Source organism: Candoia aspera, chromosome 7, assembly GCF_035149785.1.
Source record: "Candoia aspera isolate rCanAsp1 chromosome 7, rCanAsp1.hap2, whole genome shotgun sequence".
Classification (NCBI taxonomy): domain Eukaryota; kingdom Metazoa; phylum Chordata; class Lepidosauria; order Squamata; family Boidae; genus Candoia; species Candoia aspera.
Window position 1 is genome coordinate 42,962,932 of NC_086159.1, and position 19,088 is coordinate 42,982,019.

Sequence of the window (19,088 nt, forward strand, 5' to 3'; positions counted from 1 at the left end):
TTTATAATTTCTTTTCTAGAATACTACACATTTGTAGAATTATTAACTTTTACTTTTTGATAGGCATTTACTTCTTAGCCATATGATGCTTTTTAAATAAAACCTTTAAACTGCTTAAAGAGCAACTATCTAAATTCACTTCTTGAGGCTTGATGTACTATTATCCAATATTTTCTGAAATTTGTGTTACCAGACTCTCAGAATGAAGGAAGATGAAAAGAAGAAACAAAGCATTTTTGGTCTGCTATTGAAAAGTTAAGAACATTAACTAACCAGACTTCAAAACTCTGAAGATTCTGCTTAGAAGATGTTCTCTGCAAATTCTCACTGTTATTGCTTTATTGTTTCATGTATCCAATTACAGCAGTAATCAATACCTGTGGCTTATTTGAGTTCCTCTAAGACTGGACATAGTTTCTTCCAAGTTCTGTCTTAGATCAGCTATATTCTTTACAGTTCTCATTCTTCTTGCTTCAGGATCTTCTCCTGCAATCAATCAACCGATCTATCAATATGAGCAGTGCAAATAGATAAAGCAAGCCATATAATATATGTATAAGACAATCTGAACTAGAACATTCCAATACTATAGTCAAAACTATGTTCAAGATAAATAAAAATGAGAGTAATCTTGAGTCTGAATAACCACATAACTCAAATTAAGATCCCATCCATAAACAAGTTCGGATATACAATTGCAACTAATAGCTTATGAAGACAGGGAAGAAATAAAGGAGAGGAGGGCTTTCCTTCTTGGGTGCTGCTTCTAGTCTTCTTCCTCATTTCTTTTGTTCCTTCCTATCAGAAAATCACAATAAACTCTTATTATAGCTATGCCTATGCTTTATGGTTTCATTTTGATTTTTGTTTTCATTAAATTTTCCAGAATAATTATTATTTTACAAACAGTGGATGCTTCAAATGTATCATCATCATCATCATCATCATCACCACCACCACCACCACCACAATCATCTATAGCACAATATGTGTTGTTCCAAATTACAATAACGTATTTCTTTATTACATGCTTTATATCTTATTTTTTGCTGGAGTCAAATAAACATGAATCTCTACTGCTGGCTGAGTAGAAAACTGAACTTCCCAAAAGACCTTATGTTTGCAATGCACTGCTGTAAATAAAAAGGGCACCCAGTGACCTCACTGGGTTGCAGGTAGGGCCATGGCCTTGAATGTATCTTCACTTACTTCTTCTGCTATTTATCCTTTTCTACGCTTTTACTCATTATTGCTGAAGTAATGGAATATTCCTAAATATTATTAACCTATTTAAAAGCCAAGCTTTATGCATGAAAAATTATTTTGCATTTTTATGCCAACTAGATTTAGTTCAATTAAAAAAAGCCAGAGGAAAAGGTAGTATATCATTTAAGCATATGTAGAGGTGTAGGGTACAGAAGTGTATACATTATGGAATGTTATTGCTGTTTCTCAGTGTAGTGATAATTGGTTATAGAGACTTGCCAAAAGAATCCAACTTATATCTGGTTATGCAATGGAGAATCAACTGTAATTTCACATTAGCAAAATTCCAGAACAGAATTGGCATGAAATGTCTATTAAACAGTAGGCTTTACTGTAATTAAAACATATATTAATAAACTAGCAGATTGTAATAGTTATATACAACACTAGGATTTTTTCCCAGTATTAGTATGAATACATAATGTACTTGAGAGCCAGTTTAGTAGGGGTTAAGGTGTTGCATTCTCCTGCCAACCTAGCAGTTCGAAAACATGCAAATGTGAGTAGATTAATAGGTACCGCTTCAGCGGGCAGGTAACGGTGTTCCGTTTAGTCATGCTGGCCACATGACCACGGAAGTATCTACGGACAAATGCCGGCTCTTCAGCTTTGAAATGGAGATGAGCACCGCCCCTTAGAGTCAGACACAACTGGACTTAATGTCAAGGGAAACCTTTACCTTTACCTAAGGTGTTGCATTAGAAGCCAGGGAAATGTGAGTTCTAGTCTTGCTTAGGCCACTGAGTTACTTTGGGCCATTCACTCTCTCTCAGCCTTGAAAGAAGAGAATAGCAAATCTCTTCCAAAAACATTACCAAAAAATACTGCAGGGATGTGTCTCTGTAGTCACCAGAAGTCAGAATCAAAGACACAGTCTGCATATTGTGATCTGGCAGATTTCAGAAGACCCATGTGCTAGATACATGCAAAAGACAAAATATATTTCCTGAAACATTTATTGTGTACTATATAAATAAGGCCTGGTTAAATAACCTATACATCAGTGCTATGGAAACAAACATTGTACTAAATCATCATAATATTCTATTTCACAAGAGCCCAGAATTCCAAAGGGGATGATTTTCCATCAATTTAACATGAAGGTTATTTGCAGAACATAGTTGAACAAGATGTGGTAACAGTCAGTAAAGTGATGTCCTGGATAATCACATAATCTGAAAGTTGAGGCCACAGAATCAGCACCATGGAGAGTTCTCATAAAGTCTGATTGGGTTGATTTCTTCTATTTTAGAATCCCAGATTTGGAAAGAACCAGTTGGGACATTGAGTGCAATCCTCTGCTCTGTGCGATAATCCAGATTATGGTTGTCTAGCATCCACCTGAACACAGCCAATGAAAGAAAGCTCAACTGCCTTCTGATTCCACTGTCAAATTGCTCTTACTTTTAGGATTTTTTTCCTCATTGGAATCTGTCTTCCAGTAACTTAAATCTATTATTCCATGTCCTGTGCTCCGGAGTGAGAGAGAAGCCTTGATAGTCTTCTATGTGACCTTCTCTGAGTTATCTGAAGATGGCTATTATAGCCACCTTTAGTCATTTTAGCTCAAGGCTCAACATATCTAGCTGCTTCAAACTCACTTGGGGCATAGTTTTTAAAGCCCTAATCATCTTCATTGTCCTTTTCCAAATCTGTTGTAATTTCACTGAATCTTCTTAGACTTCTTAGACACTTCTTAGTGTCCAGAAGCGGACCCAATATTCAAGGTGGATATAGGCAAATCAGAATAGAATAGAGCAATTATTTCCTATGATTTGGAAAATGCTGACTCCAGTTTCCAAATATCTCAGTTACAAGTACTATTATCAAGCCTGATAGCCTCTGTCCTCTATCTGTGCATTTGATTGTGTCCAAAGTGAAAATATTTCATTTACCTCTATTAAAATTTCATTCTGTTACTTTTAGTCCATTTCTCCAACCTATCAAGATTGTTTTGAATTTTCTTTTTTATTCTACAGTATAAGCTATTCTATTCAATTTGTAACATCTGAAAAATTGATAAGCATTCCCTCTACCTTTTTAACCAATCATTAATGACATTATTGAAGACTTGGGAACCAAGGACTGATAATTATGGACTTGAATCCTCTCTCCAATTCGATGAAGAATAATTGATGGCAGTTCTTTGAGAACAAATTTTGAGCCAGCTATGTATCCACATAATTGTCTTTCCATCCAGCCCACACTTAACTAACTTGCTAATCAGCATGTCATTGGGTACCTTCATCAGCTAACACACACAATACTTCTAATGAATTGAACTGAAACTGCAGGGTGCTCTATATTTCTTACAGAGTGTTTGCCTGAATTTCAGTAACTCGAAAAATTGTCTTTATGGCTGGCAATTCATTCTCTAAGCCTGAATAGGCTATTCTTCTAGCTAAAAGGATACAAAGGAGAAATGATTAAATAGAGTTTCTAATTTCTACAGAATTCTATGTGTGAGGGATTAAGTAGCTTTTACATAGTTAATCTTTAACTGTTTATCATAATCTGGACTGTTTTTGAGAATAAAATTATATTTCTCATACTAAAACCTGCTATCGATACAGTTAAGTATTTATTTGAAAGAACTCTGAAAATGGGAACAGGTCAGAAAGAAGACTTTTTCTTTACCACTCTGGAAATAAAAATATGTCTGCATAAATGATTACTGTACAAAAGCAGTCATTGACAGTAAGTGTTCACATGCTTGCACTCTATCTAAACTGAGGAGTGATTATGCATTTCATATGCCTTTAACTTGCATCTCTGTATCCTGGAATTTATCTCCTTTGCTGCTGTTTTCTTAGTTGGAGTCTTCTTCCTGCACAAATAGCACCTCTGATAATCAATCCTCCAAAGCAAAGATTGTAAGGATACTTGATCTTGGAAACACTTCTGCCTTCCAGGCATTTGTTTCCCTTATCCTACATATTAGCAGTAAACAAATCCAGACTTTGGTTTTTCTGGCACATTTTTTGTAAGCTTCTAAAATCCTTTTTAGAGAGCAATGAACCCATCATTAATCAAATATTTAATAAAATGACACCGCCGTATCACATGAATCTGTGGATGACCTCAACTTTACATGAACATAACAGAAATCTAGTTATTTTTTATTTTTGTATTTAGCCCCAAACCTGAACCATATAGTTTGCATATATACATCCTAAGTTAATTGAAAATGTAATGTGCAATATCATATACAGATTTGAGTTAGGAATAATGAACAACACTCATGAAGGACTTTTTTCCTGTCCAGACAGCTTAGAGACATAGGGTTACATTTTTTTTCTATGTTATATTGGTGACTGTTACAATATAAGTAAAATGAAATGTCATTTCTTAATTTCAGATGGATAAATTGAGGCATATGCAGCTATATCAGCCATATTTACCATATTTTGTTCCAACATTCTCTCATTTAAAAAATGCAATCATTGTTCTGTATTACATCATATTAATATTAGATTGCACACTGTCCCCTATTAAATAGGTGTGACATAAAACATTTCCTTCTTAGGCACAGTCAGCATCAGTTGCATTTACCTAAATATATATTTGAATTACAACAGAGATATTTGTCTGTAAAAATATAACCAAGACATGCACATATATGTATGAGTTTATACCCACACATAGAAAAAATATCCAAATGCATCAGTATTAGAGAAATATGCTGTATGGCAAAAGTCAAAGTCAGAAACAAGACTTTTTTTTTTTTTCCTGAATCATGCAACATATCAGGAGCAAAATCAAAGACATATTTCTCTGTCCACACTTTTCAGGCAGTTTAAGTTTTAATCTGAGCATTATATAACACTAGGAAACTTGCAAGAAAAAGCCTTAGCAATGGAACAAAGACTTCCAAAAATGTACTTAGATAAAGTCCTTGAATCCAACATTTTGAAAAGGCATATGTCTGAATGGAGATCAGAAGTACAACTGGCTTGCAAACAAATGCTTTACAACACCTATACTTGTGGATAAGTCATGTCAACTTGCTTGCACTGATATAATGTATACATGACCTTGGGCCAGTCACTTTCTCTTAGCCCTAGGAAGGAGGCAAAGGCAAGCCACTTCTGAAAAATCTTACCAAGAAAATTGCAGGGACTTGTCAGGGACTTCAGGCAGTCTCTGAAAATCAGACATGGCTGAACCGATTAAAAAAAAAAAGGATGAGATTTTTGCATTGAATATTTTGAAGGTAGAATAGAAAGTAACTCATGATATTGTCTAAATAAACAAAGCCTTATTAAGTTTGCTGGTTAAATTTTTATATTAATGAAATGGAAAGTTATTAACACAGAATAAAAATAGTGAATAAATTGGCACAACATACAGTGATTCTGCCATGATAGTATTCACATCTATCTATCTAAAGCAAAAAACAAGAAGGCATCTTCACACCATCCTTCCCAAACTGGGGTAAGAGGAGACAGAAAGCTAGCATGACTGTAAAATACTCCCATGAGATCAAGCTCAAACCAAATTGCTAAAATTTCCCTATTTTGTTGCTTCAAGATTAATTTTAGTATAGTTATATTTTAAGAAGAAAATCATGTGTTATCACTTTCATGCCTTCAAAAAGCCAAGAGGTTTTAATTTATGCAGTCTGTAAATCTAAAAGAAAAAAGAATGTAATACACTCTCCCTCATAATACTGTATAGACAGAATTGTACTGCAACAGTATTGTAAAAAAATTGTAAGATTATTAACAAAGTCTCTTCCATGCAGACACACTAATGCTTAGTAACTATTTTCTCATGTCAAACAGAAGTTAACTTACCCAAATAATCACTGTAAAGCACTTGTTCTAAGTCTCCAAGCATTGTTATTATAACATCCTCATCAAGCTGTGCAGTCCCCTCACGTAAACAACCTTTGTCTTCCACCACCCAGTTTTGGCTAGCAAATTTGGACTTAAAGAGCACATCTTCTTCACCCAACTTGCTTGTCTCTTCTTGAACAGATTCATCAACCAGGTAGCCTGTGAGCCTTTTACATGATGCTCTGGATCCAACAGGTGATAGTTCTTCCAATTCCCATGGTGACTTGTTGCTTGCGTGGTAAAGGGAGTGTGCTGATTTTGACAGTGCTTTGGAAAGTGAGCCTCTACTCACAAGCTCTGTCTGATGAAGAACCTGGCTAGACTTGGAGGCACTGCCAAACCAGTTTTCTCTGCATGAAAATCTCCTCTTTTCTCCTTCATTGAGGACAGCAAGATTAGTCAGAGATTTCTGTTTCTGGAGACGAGCACCTCTGTTTCTTGCACCTTTGCCTCTGAACACTGAAAGTTCAGCAGATCGTTGCATAGTTTTATCTAAAGGCTCAACACAAATCAGGTTTCACATTTTCTAGCTGCAGAGAAGGCAAGACCTTCCAGCATTTGACGCTAACCTTTCAGCAGCACCAGCACCCAATTTACGTGCCCTGTAGCTCCTCATTTCTCCGATGTCAGAAAAGCACAGCACAAGCATTCCAGAATGCAGCCTACTAAGGACTAGACAGGCACAGTGTTTCTGGTTCTTTTGATGCTAAGCTCATCCTTTCCAGTCCTGTTTATCTGCAATATTTATAATAATTCTACAGGAATTTCTTTCAAGCAGAAGAGAGTTGCTGAAACACTCTATTCCAGTACAGAAGTAATTACAAAATCCAGTGATATTTCCCTCTTATCATCCAATCATCAGTCTCATTCAGACTGATGGGACTGCATCCCTCCCTATGGCTGCTGTATTCTGAAATCCAAAAGTAAACTGTGCTGAGGACTGCCTTCTCCCAGGCTCCCTCACTAGATCATGACTGATTCCTGCGTGCAGCTCTTTACTTTGGATGGCTGCTAGAAACGCAAGTGCAGTCAAGCATGTCAGAGCTCAATTAGAGCCAAAATTAACCAAGGAAGCAAAGCTCTGTAAAAGCTTCCTTGCATTTTAGTATTCAGCCTGCATTCCCAGATCTATGACTGTTCTCTGCTACTGCAGTGAATGCTGCTGGCTGCCATGGCAGCAAAGAGCCTGGCAAAAATTAAAACAGAAAGACCTAAGCCTCTGCCCAATTCTGCAAATTCAGAGTTTAAGGATACAGCATAAGCTAAATGGGATGAGCCAGCATTAGTTTAACACTCCCTGGAATGCCCCTCCTCCCTCCCTCCCTCCCTCCTAAAACTCTTTTTGTTTCTTCTCATGGCTAAACCTGAGAGTGGCTCTTGAATCTTGCAATATGCAATATTACACTATAAGAAGAGAACAAGTCTCTTCTTATAGTGTAATAGAGAATTCTAGGAGAAGCAATATCCCTTTTTATTACAATTCTAGGAAGAGAAATAGGCTTTGTTCCTTTTATATAGTAAAGCATTTAATTTATGATTCAGAATAATGGAATGCTTACCATCTATAGATTATTATGAAATAATTAGAAATGTTAAGAAAAATTAAGCTTTTGGAATCTGCTGCAAAAATTAGTGTTAAGTGGAATTGACTACCAAGTTCCAAAGTAGAATCTTACTCAGGTAGGGAAAAAGTATATAAATGTGCATAAATGATATATACATAAAAGTACCATAAGAATAGAGAATCAAATTATCCCCAAAATAAAATCTTGCAGCTAAAAACTGTACAAAAATATATGGGATTTGAAAGAATGAATATGTGATTTAAGATGACTTTTGATTAATCTCTCAGCACAAATTGAAATGTAAACAAAGCTTATCTAACAAACACAAATACATTTGCAACACAGCCACACCTATAGATATAGAAGACTTCCATAACAATAACAATAATAGCATTCCTGCAAATGAAGAAAAGTGATAGGCAATACATTTTCATTAACTTTTTGAAAGATGCAAATATTAGTATTTATGTAATTATGTAATTTCAACAAGAAATATTGGCATTTTATCCTAATGTGCATGTATACTAGCATATACATGCTAGCATATACATAGCATATTATATGAAGTATGTACAAATTTTCTGCCAGACTTCAGACCAGGTACAAGTATAAATCTCTATTCTATCAGATATTCTATCTTGCATTCATGAATTAGACAACAGCAGAAACTTCAAGGACTCAAAACTACTGTTAGACAAGTAACTTTATTGCAGACAATGGGGCGGGGGGGAGGTGGACAGAGAGATCTGCCAGCTGCAGAACATGGAAATCATCTCTCTCCCTCTCTTTAAATCTAAAGTCTTTTCTCCTGCCTTTTGAAGACAATAGATTTTTGCACAATCTTTGATTGATCAATTCTGATTCTAATAATTAATTTCCTGATTCAGAGATATCAAGAAACAATGTTTGTGTGATCTTAGAATACTCCAGTTGAGATGATGGGAGAAGGAACATGCCTATATTAATTCTCAATAATACACAAACTCAACATATAATCCTTGGACAGTTTTCATATGCACAGTATGTCCTGGCCCTTTCTGTACTTTAGATGAAATAATTAATACTACTGCTAATAGATTGCATTCAATCATAATTCACAAAGTGCAATATACATTCCAAAATGGCAGCATTTTTTGGATTTGTCCATGTAGAGAATTTTAGAACATTTGAAGCAGGCCACTCTGACAGAATGCTCAAAGAAGTAATCATATCTTGTTTAGGATGTACTGTAACTTCCGTTTTGTTACCCACATAATGCCTTAAATAAAATATATGACTAAATATACCATGTTGCTTATGCCAATATATATGAGCTATTGCAAATAGTTTAATTAATTTTATAGTTCCTCATGATGTATTCTATCCGTCTGTAGCATAAAGGATCAATCTTGTAGTATAAAGGATCCATCTGGCAAGTATAAAGGATAGGAATGTGAAATTATCCAAACAATGTTCTTTTTGGTGTAATGTATAACACAAAATATACCTTTTTTTGAAGAAAAGACATGACCTGAATTAAGACCAGTAAATGTCTAAAAAAAAGTGCAAGTATAATTCAGGACTTTACTTATATTTCACTAGGATATTGCCTTTAACCTAACATAATAGCAAAGTATACCAAAAATTTGTAGTATATTTCCTCAAACAAGAGAAAACGCACTGCATAATGTAATATCTAAATAGACATTCATTTAGGGTAGTTAGGAGTTGAGCTATGGTGTTGGCACAGTAGTAAATTAAAGAACTGAAGCAATATTGAATACAAATGCAATGCTTTTTTAACAAGAAAGGCTCATCTTCCAAAGATATGGCAGAGCTTGGATATAAGGCAATGGGCAATCTTTTGGCCTGGGGTTACAAACATCCATCCACAGAAATATACTTTCTATTCCCTACTGTCTCACACACACACGCACACAGACACACAGAACAGGCTCATGAGAAAGTCAGGGACAATTAACCAGGGTAGGTTTTGTGTAAGCCAGCAGGCAAATCAGCCAATTCTTTTCCTTACATTTTAATTTTAAGCCATGTATCATACTGATAGAATAACAGTGAAACTGGGTAATAATAAAGTAAAAACACAGAGTATGACATCAGTCCAATATCATAGGCTACTAACAGACAGTGTAAATGTCATAGCTCCCACCCAGAGACTACTGATTTAATAGACTTTGCATACAAGAGTCAAAATCATTATCTCCCCTCCTGCCCTCAAATTATGGACACGTTTGTTACATATGAAGTAGTCCAGATAATTTATGCATACTAAATAAATTACATTTTATTTACGTCATTTATGCTATTTGCATAATGATCCAATTATGCAAATGATGCAATGTACTTCATTTGCAAGATGATATAATTACCAAATGATTTAAATCACTGCAAATGTTCTACTTTTGGATTTAATGGATAGGAGTAACAGATACCCTGTTCCCCCAAATGATTTGTTAAATTAAGATTTCACTGTTCAAGAATAAGAGGGCAGGACACCATGCAAAAGTCTCTTACCCTTCATGCTGGATTATACACACAGCATCCATTGTCATGAATAAAATTGAATGAAATAAGAATGCTTAAAATATTCCATCCACCACATGGCATGTGCTTTTTAGCATCTCCTTAAGAAAGCAGTAATGATTAAGTCCACTGTGACTGTCCTCAGGAAGCAATGACATCTCATGAGAAATTCCATTATCATCTATGGTAAGATGCCAAATGGCCAAAGATTTTCTTTGTTGTTGCTTTTGCACATCAACTTATTCAAGGAACAAAAAAACCTGCAGATAACATCAAAGTCAGCACAACAACATGCATACAAACAGGAAACCGTAACAGATACTCCCTGATGATGAAATATTAAGATACATAAAAAATACCTACTCCATATTGAACCATTCAAATAACAATGCTCAGCAGATCCCGCATGTGGACACTTGCAACCTGCTGTTCAAGCAAAGATCAACCTGTTCAGCAAAACGTCACATTCTAGTCTCTTTTGACTCAGACATCTGTTTCCCACCTCCAGCAATTTCTACTTACCACAAGCATCTAACTGTCACTAAAGTAATAAGCTTTCTATAAAGACCTTTATTCTTGTTTACACTTTCTGTGATAGACTGGAGCAAAAATGGAAAACCCATTACCGGAAGAAGACTTATGTGTCTCTTTCATCAGTCTAATGGCCTGATGACTTCTGTACCTTTCAGTGTGACAATAGAGCTTTGTAAGCATTTTTTGTACCTGGAAATTTTGAGTGACAAGAGTACAAACCTCCCCATGCAAATTGCTAAGAACAGATGGCATATTTGGAAAGTCAGATGCTGGGTTGAGGACTATTTGTTCAGACTAAAAATGACATTAGATGTATAGGATAAAAAGTACTCAAATTCTGGCCAATTAGAACATTCAATTTTTAATGTTGTTATCAGCAATTTTAAATAAATAATTGAAAAAAATCAGGTGAGTTACAGAATCAGACCTTACTGATATACATTTGTCAGACTATATTAGCTTAGACCACCCTTGTATTACAAATGGAGAGAGCAATCTTTAGAGGAAAATCCAGTTGCTCCTGAGTTCAACTCACCACAAATTCAGTGATAACAGAGCTTGGAGTAGAATAACAATATACATATATCCACTAGTGGTGGAAAGGAAGTGATTGCAAACCATTTCCAAGTCTACTTTTATGTGGCAAATCTATGCTGGGTATTTGTACATAAATCTCATTCTGTTCAGAAATGCCTCCTCCAGGTAAATTTGCAGACTTAAGCTTATTGTATACAAAGAATATATAATGAAAAATTGCCTCATGAAATAAAAAGTTTGTGTGTCAACTTTAAGTTTATTACACATTTATATGCGTATTACATATTCTTTTTTTCATATACTGTATATGTTTGTATGTATGTGGATACAATGTATATGATAGATAGAATACATACACACATACATACATAAGGCAAAAATGTTTTTGTTTGATAGAACTTCAGATTTCAGCATTAGGAATCACTGCTTTTGGTTGACCTAAATCTAATTATGCTAAACATACCAAATTCTTCTCTCTTTTTTTGCCAAATTTCATTCTTATATTTTACATGCCACTAGAAATAACATTAGCTTGAAATCCTAATTTATTAGCATACTAGTATCAGCAGACATATTAATATACTGTATGTTAAATGAAACCACCTACTTAAAGACACAAATCAATATGTTTTAATTGAAAAAAAAATTAAATTAAACCCATACAAAAAGGCCTAGCAAGCTGTTTCACACAATGCCAAACAGATCTCCATGGAAACTCACAAACGCAGCTTGAAAGTAACAGCATCTCTGGTTAATTTCTGTCTTGACGTCTACTGTTTAGTTTCCCTAAATTCTAGTGCAATGAAAGAGGAAGAAACATCCAATGTTGTCACACTACAAATTATTAAAAATCTACTATGCCAATGTGTAGTGATTTTTTAATACTAAAAACCAAAAATAATTCAGACTTCGTCCATATAGTAGTATGGACAAACTGGTGATGTTACCTAGTTGGTCAAGCAAACAACCAAGCTCCACATACCTTATTTTCACATGAATGTCCCAGGAAGTGGAGATAATTTGTAAGATGGAAAAAACCAACAGTTTGGGAAATGATCAGAATTATTAATCCTACTACCACACGTTTCTATAAAGGTGGGAGATAATTGTATTAATTTGTTTCAGACAGCTAACTGAAGAACTCTTTTTCAGGAAATACATGAATTACAACCTGGATTTTTTATTGGTCAATTCCAAATTAACAATTAGCTGTTGTTTACATTGTCATTCATCTAATCTCCCCTCTATATAACTGTGCAACATCTAAGCAGTTAGATGGAAGGAAACTTAAATTTAGCTTTAAATTGGTCTTTGTCCCTGCCCTTGATTTTAATCATAATCCAATTAACTGTATGAGAATCAATTACTTACCTTTTTAAAAAATGTGAAAACCAACAATATAATAAAAAAAGTCATGAGTGTTACAATAATTTTAGACTAAGTTTTTAAGGCATGCAGTTGAAGCCAAAATTGTGGGGGGGGGGGGAGGCAGTTTACATTTTATTTATTTTACATGTTATTGATTTGCATCTAGTTTTTCTATTCAAGTGTACCCATAATAATTCAAAAATATCTTAATATAAAGCAAGAATTACATGCTACTCACCAGATATTTCCTCTAGACACTGCTTGGCCGTTTTACTATATGCCAAATCCATTTTTGTAGGACTGATACAAGAGTCAGAAGGTGGGATAGAGGGATTATCATTTTCTGAATGAGCTCTGGAATTAATCAGAGAGATGGAAGGTAACATCTATAAAACCATAGCAATGGTAACTTATAATTCAGTATATCTAATCAAAAATAGAAATATCATTAGCACTTCTTGGTACAGCATAAAGTGCTAAACTCTTAATCATGAGATAGAATATTATATTCATATGGTGTAAAGAAAGAAAATGTACCACTAAGATGTCTTTGATTATATATACTCAGGCAAGGTGTCAAAGACAAAATGTTTCTAACAACTTTCATTTCAAGATAGGAAACGAGACAGAAGAAAAGAGGTAAATCAACCCACTGCTTAAGCCACCAATCTGCATGTATGTGCTCAGAATGATCCATTCCAGGAATTCTATTGCTAGCAATAATATCAAACAAGAGAACAGCAGTATGTTACTAGTTAAGGCTAACACTGAAATGAGACCTTCATAGCAAGTAGGAACTAAGAAGAAATGGTTGAAAAAAATCAGCTCAAGAGTTGCAGTAGATGGGAAGTCTAATCTAACATGTCTAAAGAACATCATCTTGTGAAAGGTTTACTTGAAGCTTGCTACCACTGAACACATTTTCATTGCAATTATTATATAGGATTGTACTAACTTGTAACATTGCCTTTAGATAATATTATGCAAATTTATCTCTTAACAAAATCCTGGAAAATCACAGAAAATCACTGTTATTAGACAGCTAACTATAACCAATAGATTTCCTGTGAAAATTTGAATATATAAATAAAATGTATAAATAATAATAATAATAATAATAATAAAAATAATAATAATAATAATAAATTGTGGTCCTAGACTCAAGACAATGCTAAACTGTATCAACTGTGCCTATGAAGTCTCTATCCAATAACCCAATTAACTAACTCAGAATAGGTAGATTTAGTCCCAAACAGACCCACTGTTCTTTGAGGCTAAACTAGCTCCCTCTAGTCAATGGCAACTATTTACTGGGGAGTTGGTTGACTCCCAATCCTAAGACAATGGAATCCCTTTTTGGTCTCTTTGGTCATTGTCATCCTTTCAATGTAACATAGGGAGATGAGAAAGGGTTAAAAAAGAATGGGAGCAGATAAGACTAATCATGCTAGGGTGTATTTCTACCCCCATGGAAAAAAAAATTTTTTTAAGGAAATGCTGACTTCATAGCTTCCTTTGTAGCATCCAAAGATAGCTTTGTTGATCAGGCAATGGATGGTTCAGTCCTCTGAGTCGTGAAAGTACAGCTAGCATCACTTGATAAAGCTAGAAATGCTGCCACTTCCTGAATTTTAACACAACTGCAATTGACCATTTAAAAATTACAAAAAAACACAGTTTACCAATTAATATACCAGGTTGGTACAGCAAAGAAAGACAAAAGTGGAGTTACAAGAAAAAAGGTTGGTTTCTTTCTCCATTCCCCTTGGGTGTTACTTATAATATTAATTCCAAATAATTTGAATTTACCTTTCCTAATAAATTTATTCACAGAACAAATCTAACCTCTGTTCAGATAAGATCAGTTTATTTTCAAAACAGAAATTTGAGTATTTTCAGTCTGCAATTAAAAAAAAAAAAAAAACAGCCAACCAAGCAGAGAACACCTTGGGATGCTTTGCTAAAAACTACGTCTTTTGCAAAAACTTTTGAAAAAAACTATGTCTTTTGCAAAATAACAACCTGTCAGTTCTTCTGTTTATGACTTCCAAGTTGCTTATCTAATTTTTTTTTCCCCAAAAGCATGCTGCAAAGGATGGCAAAGCACAGTTGTCAGAAGTATACATGATCCTGATAATAGTTTTTAAAAAATGAAATGGCATCATAAACAGAAGCTTGTAGAATATAATGTGCTTGTTATTCTTTAAGTCCACAAGAAAATATGCAGGCAGACATATTCTCTTATGTTTAGTTTTGGCATCTGCTAGTATTCATTCAGACAGTATCTGAAGCAAAAGTCTGGTTCAGATGTAACACTAAAATTGGCGTCATGCTCTGAGCATGAGCTTGGATAACAGGCTCAAACTATTTGTTTTCCCCTCCATCCTTCCCATTTGCTGTTAGTTATAAATGAATAAATGTCATTTTCTGGTAAGTCTGAATCTGGAAACCAGTGATTTAAAATAAAAAACTCACAAGGTCAGATTATGCCTTATTAACTTTAGCAATCAGGCTAAATCACAGTATGTTGAATTTGGGCACAATTTATTCAAAAGTGTTTTTTTCCTTCCTTCTAGCCTCCTAATCGAGAGTCCCTTTGGCAGATCCTGCATTTATATGGCATGCCAGCAATCTTCATTGCCATCATTAAGAACTTGTACCAGCGATCAAGCTGCTGTGTTAAGACTGAGAATGGCCATACAGACTTTTTCAAGATTACCACCGGGATCAGACAAGGTTGTATCTTGTCCCCACTCCTCTTCCTTGTGGGCCTCGATTATGTCATGCAGTGAGCTGAAGTACACACTGGGACAGGCATCCATTGGACTGACCGAAGTTACCTTGGTGATGTCATGAGTAAGGATGGCGAGCAGGGGGCTCCCTTCCAGACTGTTAAGCGCATGCGTAGCACTGAGGAATTGGTGAGCCATTCCAAGAGGCACAGATTGGGACCGCCTTAACCTGCGGGGTTTATATGGCTGGGTTTTTCCCACGCTTGTTCAGTTTGTTAGGATAACTGTTATGTATTAGCAAATAAACATTAGAGAACAGTTCCCTGTCTCAGAGTGTTTCCTGGGAGTCAGGACAGGCGACTTGGATTTCGCTGACGATATCGCCTTGCTTGAGGAAGACAAGCTGAAACTACAACATGCCACAACTGTCTTGGATGATGAAGCAAATAAAGTTGGCCTCAGGATAAGCACCGAGAAATCAAAGATCACACATGTGGGGTCCATGGCCCCAGTATGGGGAACCGTACTCGGACTGCAGCAGTTAGAGAAAGCGGAGAGGTTCAACTATCTGGGTAGTGTGATCACCCAGAACGGAGATGCAGAGGTGGATGTTAAGTGCCACATTGGGAAGGCAATAGCCATTTTTTGGAGGATGAATAAGTTCTGGTCCTCACCATCCATATCTCTGAAGATTAAGCTCCATCTGTTCACTTCTATCACGATTCTGACAGTTATTTATGCTAGCAAGACTTGGAAGGCATCAACAAGTATGATTCTGTCAGGGTGATTGGCTGTACCAATCTGATCCATGAGTATAAATCTGGACACATCAATATCTATAAAATCAGACTGTGCCCTGTAAGTCTATGAACATGCATTTTCTTCCCATTTCAAATTCAATCTGGAACACATGAAAAATCCAAAGAAGAAAAATCCAACTTTTGTTCCAATTTACTGGAAGAAGCTGCGTATCAAGGTGAGAGACCTATGGGCCTTCCTCCTGCTGATGAAATGACTTGTAGCATTCCCAGGTAGTATAGTCAATAGCAACTTACACATATACCATGGTCAATGGTATGGAAAGCTGCTGAGAAGTCAACAAGAGCAAGGTTGGATACACTGCTCCCATTCTGATCTCACCAGAGATCATCCAAAAGTATGACCAATGCTGTTTCCATCCCATATCTGGGCCTGACACCTGACTGAAAACAGTCCAGATAATCCATTTCATCCAGTATTCTCTGGAACTATAACACCATCACTTTCTTAACCACCTTCTCTAAAAAAGGGAGGTGGGAGACTGGACAAAAATTGTCCAGCACAGTGGGGTCCGTTCTTTAAAGACAGCCACAAACATTCTGTCCCTCAAGGATGAATTCACCATTGCCTGGACCCACCTACACGTCACTTCCCAAGCTGCCTTCACCAGCCAGGAGGGGCATGGATCTAGTTGGCAAGTGGTGACATTTATAGTCCAGAGGACCCTGCCACTTCCTTAGGCCCAACAGGATCAAACTGTTCCCAGATAACTGGGTAAGTGCATTCCCCAGGCATCTCCACAGGCCATGCCACATGCTTGGCATCCAACTTGGAATAGATCCAAGCGATTTTATCCTCCAGATGCCCAGAAAATTCCTCTGCTTGGCCCTGCAGGTGGGTCAGTGGGCCCACCTTCCCCAGAAGGGATCGGGTGATCTTGAACAGGGCCGCTGGGTAGCATTCTGCATACGCAATAAGAGTGGAGAAATACTGATCTTTTGCCACTCTTACCACCACAAGGTAGGCCTTAACAGCAGCTCTAGCTTGTGTTTGGTTGGGTTCAGTCCTTGTCTTCCTCCAGCGGTGTGCTAGACATCTCTTAATCCTCTTCAAACCCTCAACTCCTCCGTAAACCATGGTGAGTGTCAGGTTCAATGGGATGAGAGGTTGCATAAGCGTGATCTTGTCCAAGGCCCCGGCCACCTCCCTATTCCAGGTGGCAGCCAGGTCCTCTGCTGGACCATGCAGCAGAACCTCAGGTATAGCTCCTAGCTCCCTTTGCAACCCCATCGGGTCCATCAGTCACTGGAGTGGACCATTCAAATGGGTCCTGCACCCCTGCACTGGGGGCAGCATAAGAGAATCTCAAGGCCAAAAAAAGCTGCAAATCAAGGTGAGAGACCTATGGGCCTTCCTCCTGCTGGTGAAATAACTTGTAGCATTCCCAAGTAGTACAGTCAATAGCAACTTACACTGAGAATTCTAGTTACTATAAATGGTCTCTCTAGTCCATTATTTGCCATAGGCAACCAGTTTACGCTTGGAGTAAGGATGGCTTCTTAAATGAATTTTCATACAATTTTGCTTCAGTCAGAAAATCTACATCAGTCAGGTGGCTTATTTGAAGTACAAATACATGAATTAGCAATGATCACTCATTCTCATAAATTAACGGTTTAGAAGCTGAAAGGTAATTTTCAGCCTTATATGTGAAAATGGCGTTAGAACCTAGAAACACCTTACAAGAATGTCCTGGGGTCCAGAATAGTATTTTCACAGCCTGAACACCTATAATAGCATAATGTTATTTTAACACAGAATGGAAAAATTGAGTTATAGGACATAAAACTGGTATGATGAAGTAACTTCAATGGCAGTAAGCTGTGGAAATCTCAAATTAAAATCCTGCATTAGCAATAAACTTACTGGAAAGTTATAGGCAAATTGTTTCCCAAGTAATCTACCTCATAAGTTTCTTCTAATTAAAAAATAGAGCCCCATACTAAAACATTTTCTTGGCAAAAAAATCTATGGAGGGAAAAATGACAGCAGAATGCAAGTGCCCATCTTTTTATATAGCCTAAGAGGAACCATGAGTCTGTGTTATGTATCATAACATGTATAGTCTTCATTGCTGTTTTTCATGTTAATGAAACTATTGCTAATTATTTCAAAACCTGCGACTCAACTTTAATTTGGGGGGGGGGGAACCTATGATTTTATTTCTTGGTAACAAATATGTATTTTATTTAAATTCTGAGATAATTAGAAAAAGCCTGAAATAGGACTTTCTCCTCCACATTTACATTGGACACATAAATCCAAATGCAATACTTTAGATACAACTTTAATGATATATAAATGACAATAGAAAATACCAAGGTCTTTATTAAGGTTTGTTTCCTTAAGGCTGAATGGCTACTGGTCATGAAAATTATACATTAAAACTCATATAAGACAGTATGTCTTTGACTTGCTGGGGAACATGACTCAGAGGGTATTAATACACTGAAACCCCACTGATGGATTTCCTATGGTCATCTAATTGGGCACTACAAGAACAGAACAGGGGTCTAAATAGAATTTAGCTATATAAAGCCTTTTCCTCTTCTCTTCTGGAAGATGTTGGAATATCTATAATAAGTGCATTATCACCCTATTATCCAGGTTCATAATTCCCACAGAACAAAGGATTACTGATACTTAAAGTGCCTACTGAATTTTATTTCTATAGGTTATACAGTAGACATCTGATTACCTCCCTTTGGAGTTTAAATCTGCTTGCCGTGTAAGGCAGAGAGCAGCCACTTGGAATGCACAAGGCATTCAACATTCCTGTAGACAAGTAAAATGCATTGTCTTAATGGCTCTGAGTGACCATGTTATTGTAGACCCTAAGATAAAAAGTTACCTTTCTTTAATTGCTCAAGATCCTGGAAATGTGTCAGGCTTTTATTCTAAGCTAT

At 36.2% G+C, this 19,088-nt stretch overlaps 1 protein-coding gene across 1 annotated transcript in view; it reads right to left on the bottom strand.

The window, feature by feature from the left end:
* NAV3 (neuron navigator 3) overlaps nucleotides 1–19,088 on the bottom strand; it is a 144,550-nt gene that overhangs the window by 97,030 nt on the left and 28,432 nt on the right. The window contains exons 7-8 of the mRNA XM_063309338.1: nucleotides 12,870–12,985; nucleotides 378–486 (exon numbers count right to left, since the gene is read on the bottom strand). Coding sequence (XP_063165408.1) covers nucleotides 378–486; nucleotides 12,870–12,985 — 225 coding nt within the window. The remainder of the gene's footprint in view (nucleotides 1–377; nucleotides 487–12,869; nucleotides 12,986–19,088) is intronic.